At 40.2% G+C, this 12,617-nt stretch overlaps 1 protein-coding gene across 1 annotated transcript in view; it reads left to right on the forward strand.

Moving 5' to 3' along the window:
- Positions 1-1,904, forward strand: part of LOC144603699 (leucine-rich repeat-containing G-protein coupled receptor 5-like) — a 132,804-nt gene extending 130,900 nt beyond the window's left edge. Inside the window, exon 18 of the mRNA XM_078417340.1 lies at positions 241-1,904. Coding sequence (XP_078273466.1) covers positions 241-1,334 — 1,094 coding nt within the window. The 3' untranslated portion in view covers positions 1,335-1,904. The remainder of the gene's footprint in view (positions 1-240) is intronic.
- Positions 1,905-12,617: the final 10,713 nt, after the last annotated feature.

The raw sequence follows: 12,617 nt of genomic DNA on the forward strand, positions 1-12,617 counted from the left end.
AACAGGAAATCCACGCAGTCACAGTGAGAACGTGCAAACCCCATACAGACAGCGGCCGATGCCATGATCGAACCTGGGTCTCTGGTGCTGTGAAGCAGTAGTTCTATCAACTGTGCCACTTGACTCTGGTGTTCCTTGACTATAATTGGTCAGTCTAAGACACCAGCATGGTATGGGTTTATCTAGATATGAAGGTAAAACTGTTAATATACTAACACAAATTAATTTTATTAATTTTAGGACCCTTCAAGCCTTGTGAACACCTGTTTGGCAGCTGGATGATACGCCTTGGTGTATGGACCATTGTTTTGCTCTCTCTGGTTTGCAACGGCTTGGTTGGCACAACCATTTTTGGATCTCCAGCACTTATTACCCCACCCAAACTTCTCATAGGTCTGCTGTCAGTGACAAACTTGCTAATGGGTCTCTACAGTGGTATATTGGCAATTGTGGATCTATTAACATTAGGCAGATTCGCAAAATACGGAGCGTGGTGGGAGCATGGAATTGGCTGTCAAGTTGCAGGCTTTCTCTCAGTCTTTGCTTCCGAGCTGTCCATTTACCTCCTCACGGTTGCAACTGTGGAACGCAGCCTGTCCTCAAAATGCGATGCAAGGCAAGGGAAGACCCTAGGCAGCGTCAAGCTAGCGTCCACGTTCTGCGTGATTCTGGCGTGCGTCGTTGCAATGCTTCCACTGTTCCATATTGGAGATTACAGCATTTCTCCACTGTGCTTTCCTTTACCTTTTGGTGAGCCCTCCACTTTAGGCTTTCTTGTGGCTTTGGTCCTGTTGAACTCTCTTTGCTTCCTTGTCATGACGATAACCTACACAAAGCTCTACTGTGGTCTGGAAAAGGGAGACTTGCACAGCTTTTGGGACAGTTCGATGGTAAAACATATTGCCTGGCTGCTGTTCACTAACTGCATTCTATATTGCCCCGTGGCTTTCCTGTCATTCTCCTCCTTGCTGAACCTCATGGTTATTAGTCCTGACGTAGTCAAGTCAATACTTCTCGTGATCCTCCCGTTGCCAGGATGCCTGAATCCCTTGCTCTACATTCTTTTCAACCCGCACTTCAAAGATGACCTGGGACTGCTGAGGAAGAGTAGGCGTTTGCAGAAGAGAGCAGAGCAGAGAAGCCTGGCCTCCATAAACTCAGAAGATGCCGAGAAGCAGTCTTGCGATTCCACTCAAGAACTAGTGGCGCGCCTCAGCATCCACACAGCCTCTGGCACATCCTGTAACTCAGTAAACAACTTTCCAGTGCAGACCACGTACCAGATGATGGAGACCTGTCAACGAGCATCAGGGACGTTTGCTCACTGCCACTAATGCATTCAAGATGAAACTGCTCCAGATATTTGCTTTTTCTTTTCTTAGAAAACACATACTCGTGCAGAAGGAACAAATTATGTGAGCGACTTTTGTTTTGAAGGCAAGAAATGTTTCTGGTCGTTATTCTGAGGTTTCCCTATGGACATGTTGGCATACTGACTGCTGCGGTTACTTAATCAAAGAAAACATTATAATACGATTTGAAATTCAAGTTTGCCAATGAAATGTTTGACAACTTCATTGACATTTACTTGGTAGATTCAAAACCTACTGTACAGTCTCCAAAATTAGCTGCTCAATTCCTCCATTCAGCTTGTATTGCAGATGAGAGTTGTAAAAAAATTACTTTGAGTAGATGATTTTATTTTAGGGAAAGGGATTATGCTCCAAACACCGATCAAAAGCTGCATTCTCCGAGTTCACGGTTTTAAATGTAAATGTTGTCGTCTATTTGTGACACGTTCATCCAACAGGAGAACTGCCATTCCATATTTCTGAGACGTCCAATCATCTTTTAAACAAGAGAGAAACAAGAGACTGCAGATGCTAGAATCTTGAGCCAAGCACAAAGTGCTGGAGGAACTCAGCAGGTCGGGGCAACATCTGTCGAGGCAACATCTGTCGAGGGAAATGGATATGCCACGTTTCTGGGTAGGACCTTTCTTCAATCTGAAGGACACTTCTTCAAACCCGAAATGTTGTCTGTCGATTTCCTTCCACAGGTGTTGCCTGACTTGCCGAGTTCCTCCAACACTTTGGGTTTTGCACCTTTTAAATAATTTGATCTCATCCAAAAATAACTGTTAAACAGTAAGACCCCCCCCCCCTCCCACTCCCTCCCCCCACATAGTAACTGCTCAGTGCACCTTTCCCCTATGTATCTGAGAGAGGGATGGGGGAAAAAAAACTCAGCTTCATCTGCAATTCAGTAAGGGTATTATGTTTGATAGGTATTTCCTCAATCCTATCCCCTTCAACATTCCGTACAAGTAGCCTGAGAGGCAATTAAAAATTCACATGGCTCACTTCTTCTTAACCCCTTTGCTCCTCTAGGGAGCATAGGCCATTGACAAATATCCTCCACCTCGGTTGTTGACGGCTCACTAGTACTGAGTAGGTACTGTATGTTCAGGAACAGAAAATTGTGAAAATACTCAGCACGCTGGAAGCATCCATGGAGAAATGGGCAAAATGGATGTTTCAGAAGGTAATGATCTTTCATCAGAGCTGTGCATTAACCTCCTCAGAGTTCTCCAGGACAAATATTTGGCATTATTGAATTCAGTGGAACTGGAAGCTGGGGGTGCATATCTAATACAATAGCCCGAACAAACATAATGATTTACCCAACATCTGTTCCCTGCCATCAAGCCCATAAACCTTCTGGTGCCACGATGTAGAGCAGTCAGTTGAATCAAGTTCACATGCATAAATCATTCAAAATCATATCCTAAAACAAGTCTGGTCAGTTTAGTTTAGTTTAGTTTAGAGATACAGCAAGTCCACGCCGACCATTGATCAGCTGGTCACCCTGTTATCCCATTTTCTCATCCAATCCCCACGCACTAGGGGCATTTTACAGAGGCCAATTAACCTACAAACCTGCACATCTTTGGGATGTGGGAGGAAACCGGATTACCGGGAGGAAACCCACGCAGTCACAGGGAGAACGTGCAAACTCCACACAGGCAGCATCCGTGGTCAAGATCAAACCCATGTCTTTGGCGCTGTGAGGCAGCAGCTCTACCAACTGTGCCACTGTGAAGGTTGGAAAGACAAAGTGTCGTTTCCAATCATGATGTAAATAGATCATAATACCAAAAGCAGGGCAGGCATCTTCTAGTGATCCAATGGGACAGGGCACATCAATCCAGATTTTAGTTATTATTATTTGACATAGTAAATGTAATTCTAATTGTTTGTTAAATATATTAGAGGCCTAGAGCCATACAGCAGAGAAACGGGCCCTCCACCCAACTCATCCAAACCAAACATGATGCCTATCTGATCTAGTCCCATTTGTGCATGTTTGGCTCCTAACCCTCTAATCTTTCCTATCCATGTACCTGTCCAAGGGTCTTTTAAATGTTCATAATCATACCTGCCTCAAATACCTCCTCTGGCAGCTCGTTCTATACACACTCTGAGTGAAAAGGTTGCCCCTCAGATCCCTATTAAATCTTGCAGCTCTCACCTTAAACCAATATCCTCTGCTTTTTTATTCCTCTACCTGGGCAAAAGACTGCACATTCATTCTATCTCTTCCCCGCATGGTTTTATACACCTCTATGAGATCAAACTTTAGCCTTCTGTGCACCAAGGAATAAAGTCCTCGCCGCCCAACCTCTCCCTCTAGCTCAGGCCCTTGAGCCCCAGCAACGTCTTGTGGAACTGTAACATGATGTCCCAACTTCTGTACTCAATTCCCTAACTGTTGAAGACTAGTGTACCAAAAGCCTATGACACTGCTTTCAGGAAACTATGTGCCTGTAACCCTAGATCCCTCTCCTCTACAAAACTCCCCAGGGTCCCACCATTCATTGTGAAGGTACTGCCATTGTTTATCTTTCTAAAATGCAACACCTCGTATTTATCTGTGTTAAACTCTATTAGCTATTCCTCAGCCCACTTGCCCAGCTGATCAAGATCCATCTTCACTATCTACAGTACCACCTACTTGAGTGTCATCTGCAAACTTACTAATCATTCCCTGTATATTCTCATCCAAATCATTTGTATAAACCAGAAACATGCCCAGCACGGAACCCCGAGTCACACACTAGCCACGGGTCTTAAGTCCAAAGAACAATCTCCCAACACCACCACCCTCTGTTTCCTCCCATGAACATAATTCTGTAATAAGTTAGGAAGCTCTCCCTGAATCCCATGTGATTTAACAATCCAGTGCAGACTACCAGGCAGAACCTTATCAAAAGCCCTGCTGAAGTTCATATAGTCAACATCTACAACTTTGCCCTTGTCAAACTTCTTGGGTTACTTCTTCAAAAATTGTAATCAAAATTCATAAGACAGGATCTCCCATGTATAGAACCATGCCGACTATCCTTAATCAACTCCTGAATATCCAAATGTATATCTTATCCCGCAAAATCCTCTCTTGTAATTTATCGACCACAGATGTTAGACTCACTGGACTGTAGTTCCCAGGCTTTTCCTTGCAACCCTTCTTAAAGAGAGGCACTACATTAGTCACCCAAATCATCCAGCACCTCACCCGTGTCTAACCCGACCTTTGGTTTTACTTCCAGCATTCACGTTCAATGGAGAGTATCTTCTAGCACAGTGACATAGCTGTTGATGCTGTTATTGTACAGCTTCAGCAATCTGGGTTCAATGCAGACCTTGAGTAGAATTGACACATCTCCTTGTGTTCACATGGGTTTTCTCCTTGTGCTCCAGTTTCCTGCCATTCTATAGAGATGCTAGTAGGTGAGAAGAGGCTACTTTACCCTTTATTGCAGGTCAATGGCACAAGAATGGGACTGGAGTCAATGAAGAGGTAATGGGTTACATGGAAATAAGTGGGGGAATGGTATTAATAAGATTGCTCTGAAGGCCTTCAATGATGCAAGAAGATCTCCGAATAGATTGCATATATATTCATGTTCTAACTTAAACCATGTTTAATTTAAGTCATTCTTTTTGGTGACGACTTTGTGAAGAGAAATGCACTTTTCCAAACCTAAAATCTTAGCAGTTCAGGAAAGTTAAAGACAAAGCATTTGCATAACAAAACATCCAAAAGAAACAAAATGATGGCACACTCCTGAAAGACTTGCAATATGATACCTTTGCAAAATCCAACAGTGAAAAAATAATAAAATATTCAAAAACAATTACTTTTGTTAAAATCCAGATGTCTATAAAATATATGTACATTTATGATAATAAAAAATGTATTTATTTCTGTTATAAGAACAATAACAATTTTGTATCTAGTCAAGATATTCTCATGTAATCTTTATCAAGAAGAGCAGAATCATAAAATTAGACCCCAATTGTTGAGTGTAAGATTCTTTGTGCATTTATAAAATCCTATAACAATTCTAAATATATTACCATGTATTAATTTTTGGGTTGTATATAATGTATGTAAACCTTTAGCTATACATTTCTGCTGCTGGAATTTCTACTTGAGAGGGAAATAAGGACATACTAAAATAAATACAATAAACAAGGATGTTTATTTCTGTTATGTGTACAATAAGGTGTCATTGGATTTCCTTGTGTTTTTTCTCCTTTCATAGCAACTATACCAAAGTGAAATAGAAACAGCCACATTTGCCATATGAAGACTGAAGACAATAGACAATAGGTGCAGGAGTAGGTCATTCGGCCCTTCGAGCCAGCACCGCCATTCAATGTGATCATGGCTGATCATTCACAATCAGTACCCTGTTCCTGCCTTCTCCCCATACCCCCTGACTCCGCTATCTTTAAGAGCTCTATCTAGCTCTCTCTTGAAAGCATCCAGAGAATTGGCCTCCACTGCCTTCTGAGGCAGAGAATTCCACAGATTTACAACTCTCGGACTGAAAAAGCTTTTCCTCATCTCCGTTCTAAATGGCCTAACCCTTATTCTTAAACTGTGGCCCCTGGTTCTGGACTCCCGCAACATTGAGAACATGTATCCTGCCTCTAACGTGTCCAACCCCTTAATAATTTTATATGAAGCCATGTGCTTAAGCCAGGGACTTAGAGTCATGGAGTCATACAGTTTGGAATTTACACTGGAATTTAGAAGGGTGAGAGGGAATCTTATCAAAACGTATAAGATTATTAAGGGGTTGGACACATTAGAGGCAGGAAACATGTTCCCAATGTTGGGGGAGTCCAGAACCAGGGGCCACAGTTTAAGAATAAGGGGTAGGCCATTTAGAACGGAGACGAGGAAAAAAAAATTCAGTCAGAGAGTTGTGAATCTGTGGAATTCTCTGCCTCAGAAGGCAGTGGAGGCCAATTCTCTGAATGCATTCAAGAGAGAGTTAGATAGAGCTCTTAAGGATATGGGGAGAAGGCAGGAACGGGGTACTGATTGAGAATGATCAGCCACGATCACATTGAATGGTGGTGCTGGCTCGAAGGGCCGCATGGCCTACTCCTGCACCTATTGTCTATTGAAACAGGCCCTTTGGCCCAACTTGCCCACACCAACCAACATGTCCCATCTAAACTAGTGCCACTTAACCCTCAAAACCTGTCTTATCCATATTCCTGTCTAATTGCTTCATTGCGATATTTGTAGGATATCTTCTTCTTTATAAATTATTTTAACGTGCAAAATGCAGGTCAAATATTTCCTGAGATGATGGGTATCATCACTTGACAAAGTGGAGTCATTTCTGAAACAAAAGGCATTAAGGGGATTCAAGTCTTGCTCTGCAAGATCCCACCTCGCCTATTATCTAGGTGGGCTATTATACCATGACCCATCTCAATTATAAAGAAATAGAGTCATGCAGCATAGAAACAGACCCTTCAGCCCAGCTCATCCATGCCGACCAAGATGTCCCATCTCAGCTGGCCATATAAGATCCATATACCGCCAAACCTTTCCTAACCCTGAACTGTCCAAGTTTTCTTTTAAATGCTGTTATTGTACTTGTCTGAACGAATTTATTTGGCAGCTCATTGCATATACCCACCAAAAAACCCTTGATCCTGTTTTCAATGTCTACTGGCTCTTTTGTGTTGCTTCTATAATCAAATGAAAGGTGGAGCCATCAATAGAATATCCTTTATTGCTGTATCTCTCTATGAATAGCAGTGCTTGATACACAAGTGTATCAAAACTCCTACCATTATACACTCAGTTTCTAGAAATGCACCTAATTTATATACCAAACAAAATTTAAACTGGAAAATTGCTCCAGACATATTCAACCAACATTATTAAAATAAATTATTTCATTATGATTTGTGTACATAATGGCTCCAATATTTTCATAAATTACAAGCGTACTTACCTCAAAAGCACTTTGATCGTTTCACGCTGATTGAGATGTCCAAGTGAACACGTGAAAAGCATTTCATTAATCCAAATTCATTAGTACAGATTCCAGAAAAGGTGACATTCAAAGAATGGCTTGGTCTCCATGTTAACTTCTGAAAATAATAGGTGCCCTTGTTGGAGTAAAGGATAGAGAAGGGGAATATGAAGCATCAGCTCTTAGGATAAACATGCTAATTGGTTAAAGCTCCTGTGGCCTTATCCAGACTGTTCAATTATGGAAAAACTCTGCAAACACTCAAGATGAAAACTATCATCAGAGGTTCTCCTAAATTAATAATATGCTATTAAATGAAATTTAAAGTCTCCACCAGTTCCACTTAAGTAATACATTTATTTTTAAAAGTCAATATGTTAGACCAAATATCAGACCAAATGCTCTCTATGCAGAAAAAGGCACAAAGTGCGAGAGTAACTCAGCGGGTCAAGCAGCATCTCTGGCAAATATGGATAGGTAACGTTTCAGGTCAAGAGTTTTCTTCAGACTGATTGTGGTGATGTGGAGAAAGTTGGAAGCGAGGTGAGGCAGGGCAAAAGCTAGTAAGTGAGCGGTGGATACAGCTGAGGGAAGTTTTCAACAGGTAGATGGTTGGACAAAGGCCAGAAATGAAAAATCAAAAGGTGTGAGATAACTTTAGAAGAGGAGTGAATTGTGAAGCCAGAATATAGGTGGAAAGGAACAAGGGAAGTGGGAAGGGAGAAATGGGACAAATCCAGGTGGGCACAGAAAAGAGAGGAAAGAAAAGGTACAGAGAAGGGGGGGAAGGGATTTTGCAACATGAGAAACTCGAAAATTTATAGTTTGGGGTTTTCATTCTAATCATCTGAAAGTATGTTACATCCATGACTGTGTAAATTGAGACAGCAGCAAGGCTGTATTGAAGTGGCTCCTCCTTGAGATAACTGAAATCCTATAAATAGCATATATTGGAAATATGAATTAGGAGCAGAAAGTTTTCAAAATATTCAGCAGGTCAGGCAGTGTTCCTGCCACCCTCACCTAGATTTGACCACTGGACACAACTTCCTCACCCATCCCATCCGCTGAGAATTCAAAGTTTCCTTAATGACTATCTGCCTCATTCTTCAATCTCCATGGACCAGAGTCCTAATGGCACTTTCCCATGCACTCTTTTACCCTTATTCTTACCGAATCCATGGATCCATTCTTCCAGATGAGGTGGCAATTCACTTGCTCTGCTTCCAATCTTGTGCAATGCATTCAGAGCTCACGGTGCACCCTAGTCTGCATCGGAGAAACCAATCTCAAACTGGGTGACTATTTTGCAGAGCGTCTCCATTCAGTGTGGAAGGTGTTGATCCCGAGCTTCCAATCACATGTCTTTTCAATTTCCCATCACATTCCCACTCTGATCTCTCTGGTACTTGGTCACCTACACAGTTCCACCCAAAACCAATACAAGCAGAAAGGACAGGACCTTTTATGCTGCCTTGATTACTTTGCTGACTTTGGAATTCAAAATTAAATTCAACAATTTCCTGTTTGTATCAAAACCAGTAGTTTTGATGCAAGATCAATCCTTGTTTTTCTCTGCAGCTACTTTGAGTTGTTGACGGTTTCTTTCAGATTTCTGACCACCGACTTGTTCTGTCTCACAGTTCCAGTTAATATATGGTCAATGTTTCCAGCATATAACACCTTACAGTTTCAGCTTAACATTTCATTTTATCATTGTGTCTCATTAACTCCACTTATTCATCTATTAACTGGCTGATTCCAAAAATACTAATTTACCTGTCCAATATTGGTCTCCACTCTATCCACTCTCAACATCTCCTGCTCACTGCAGCTTAAAACAGACTTGCTTTCTTGTGGAACAGGTCTGATAATAAACCCAGTATCTCCCTCAACAGATGCTGTCTGCCCTGCTCAGTATTTCTTGCTTTGATTATCCCGCGAGATAAATGTTCTTTCTGGTCCATCCATTGATTACGACGGCAAAGGACAATACTTGATACGAAAACACTTCTTTAGTAGAAAAGGCGAGAGGAAACAAAACTTATTTAGGTTTAAATGTTTAAATTTCTCAGTGTAGCAAAAATTCCAAACTGTCAAACAATGAGGAATCTTTGCTGGAGGTTCTCTTGTAACCATAATATATTCAGTTTAAAGTTTAAACTTTATATCAGATCAACTTCAGAATACCTAATAAACATTAATTTTACAAGTTAACTTGCCAAATCGACCCATGTACTTTACAGAACATTAAATACTAAAACACAGCATTGTTTTTCTACTCCAATTACATGCAGGTGCCACTGTGGCTCAGCAGGTAGTGCTGCTGCCTCATAACTCCAATGACATGCATTCAATTCTAACCTCCAGTGCTGCCTGTGTGAAGTTGGCAATCGCAGCTTAAACACGTTAATTTTAGCAAAGATCCAGTTATGAGAGATTAAATACAATGATATCCGAGTGTTATTTCCTGCAATATGTAAAGAATAGATTAGTAACTTTCAAATATAATAGTCTTAAGTTATGAACAATTTGACAAAGCGATTTTTGATTGACAACCTATTTCCTAATAATAAATATTTGTTATTCCTCTCTCAATTTATTTATTTCATTAATTGCAATTCCGACACTAACCATGTTAATTGACGAGCATTGATGTGGGGGGAAAAAATGATTTTCTGAGGTTCAATTTGACACTTGTGTCTTTTTGTGTCATTTTCTGTTGGAGGCTTTTCTAAATTATTCTCCCTCAAGGACTAAAAGATATGCGCTACACTGCCAGAGTAAAGCACTCACACGAGTAATCGATTTGAAGTGATCAAAGGACGTGTAATTATCTGAGATGCATGGAAATCAGGGTGACCCTCTTTAAAGATGTGCCAAACCTGGCCGAGATTCCTGTGGCAAATGTACTTGATAGTCCTTTGGACAATGGGATCACGAATGCAAGACAAATACCTCCATGAGTGTCACCTGCGCAGAAAGCTACGTAACAATAAGGAACTCTGTTGCACACAACACCACCACCTGTTGAGCCAATTTACAGAAGAAAAATGGGTATAATTCCAATTAATTGTCTTAAAAAGGCAAATGAGTTAAGGTAACTCGAGTAAAGTCATACACTAAAAAAATCTCTTCTGGTTTGGGCACAGTTAGCCTGATTTATAGAACAAATTGCCTATAAGAAATAAAATCATTTGCCATCTCCTGATTTTGTTCATAAACCAACATGCCAAAACTTGATTTTGAATAATTTAAGTTTTAAAGTAATATCCTTCAAAAATATAAATCAGCACAAATTAAAACTGTAATGTATTTTAATACTATTTATCTCTCAAAGCACTTAAAATAGCCAATTGAGTAAATTTGATGTGTGGTCACTGTTGTGATGCAGTATATACGGCAACTTTCAAGCCACATGCATTGGGAGATAACTACTTGATACAACTAGATTGGTGTGGGGCTGGGATAAATATTGTCCAGATCAAAGAGATCCCCCTTAAGGAACACAAGACACTATTTGAGAGAGGGGATTATACGTTGATTCAACATCTCACTTGAAAAACAGTGACCCCATCATTGCAACAGTCCCTCAATTCTGCCCTGTAGTACCAATCTAGATTTTTGTGCTTAAGTCAGTGGAGTGGAATTTGAACCCACAACCTTTTCACTCAGAAAAATAGTATTGCCAATTCAGGCATGGCACCACTACAATGTAAAACGATCCAGAAATTCTACTTAAATTGCATTTCCATATGTTACTGCAGAAATGTTGGACATGAATCCAGAGAGTTGAATTGAAATATTTTCAGAACATCCTAAAAGAAATTTGACAAGTGCTTTCACATTCAGCCACTGTTAATTAGACTCAAAGCAGAAGCTGGAAATAATTAATATCCTAAGTAACCACAACCTCAAAGTATTCAGAAGGGACAACATAAGTAATATTCTGTTCTCAAGCCAAAACATACCAAGTAAAATCAACCATTTTGGTGTAAATGAGTTGGAAGTTTGAGACATTTTAAATGGGTTCAAAACAAATAATTCCACCACACAGGTGTTTTTGATCAGAGTATTGAGTGAGATTAGGGAGATAAGTGAGACACTGACAGCCACTGAGAGTGTCAATAGTCACTATGAAGAAGAAAGTTCGATGATCTCCAACATCATTTCCTTAACCCCTACCAACCCATCAAATGTTCTTTTCAAGATTACTTTATTTCTCTAATTCCAGTGCCCAATGTTCTGGAGTGATGCAAAATCGGAGGAAGGAAAATATTCTTTCAGGTGTCTTTCATCCATGACTGTTTCAGTATCATTTACAGATCTCCAGAATTTCAAATTCATAACTGCTTATTCCAGAGATATGTAATTGACTTTCCAACCATCTGTAACTGGTATTAAAATGGCCAATGATGAAAGCGGGAGAAACTCCAGGATCTTCGCCATCTTGAAGTAATACAAGGTAACAAGTCACATCAATAAAATGTTTAACGACAGGGTACAAAGTGTTGGAGAAAACAGTTATCAAATTTATAGTGCTCTGGTAAGGCTACACCTGGAAGATTGTGTTGGGCTTTGGCAACCATGAGATTCATCCTCCTTGGAAAATTATATAGAATTATATATGAGGCCAATCCCAGGTGATGGAAATTTTAAGCAACAGCTGCTTTACTATATAAAGTCAATGAGAAAAAGGTAACTAGAGATATTTTTAAAAATCACTAAAGATACAGATAAAATTAATTCATTATGTAATTTTAATTTGTGCCATTAGAAGTAGGGATCTGGGTTTTGTGAGGAGAAATTCCAAAAGCAGGTCCTAGAGAAAAACTATTGTGGCATTTAAAAGACTTTTAGATGGACATGTGGGTATGTGGAGAATGGAGGGATATGGATCACATGCAGGGTGGGGATATTAACAGCATCATGTTTGGCACAGACAATGTGGGCCAAAGGGCCAGCTCCTGTGCTGTACCGTTTTAGAGTTATATGTCCAGATCCTTTAGGGCATGATTTTTAATAATTTCTAACAGAAACTATCTGAATACAAGCAACCTTCTGAGTCGAAGGGTGGAGGCAAACTTTTATTTCATATTAAAACTAGTATGGTAATATAATGCAAGGATGCAGGGTCACTGTATGAATTATTATGATCTCTTCTTGAAATCACCAAGTCTGCTTGACTGAAAACAGCAATGAAATGAATGTGGTGTTTTGCTTGATAAAAGATTCATTAGCTATCTTTTCTTCAAATAATGCCCCAGGATTT

This window comes from Rhinoraja longicauda, chromosome 20 (genome assembly GCF_053455715.1).
Source record: "Rhinoraja longicauda isolate Sanriku21f chromosome 20, sRhiLon1.1, whole genome shotgun sequence".
NCBI classification, from domain to species: Eukaryota; Metazoa; Chordata; class Chondrichthyes; order Rajiformes; family Arhynchobatidae; genus Rhinoraja; species Rhinoraja longicauda.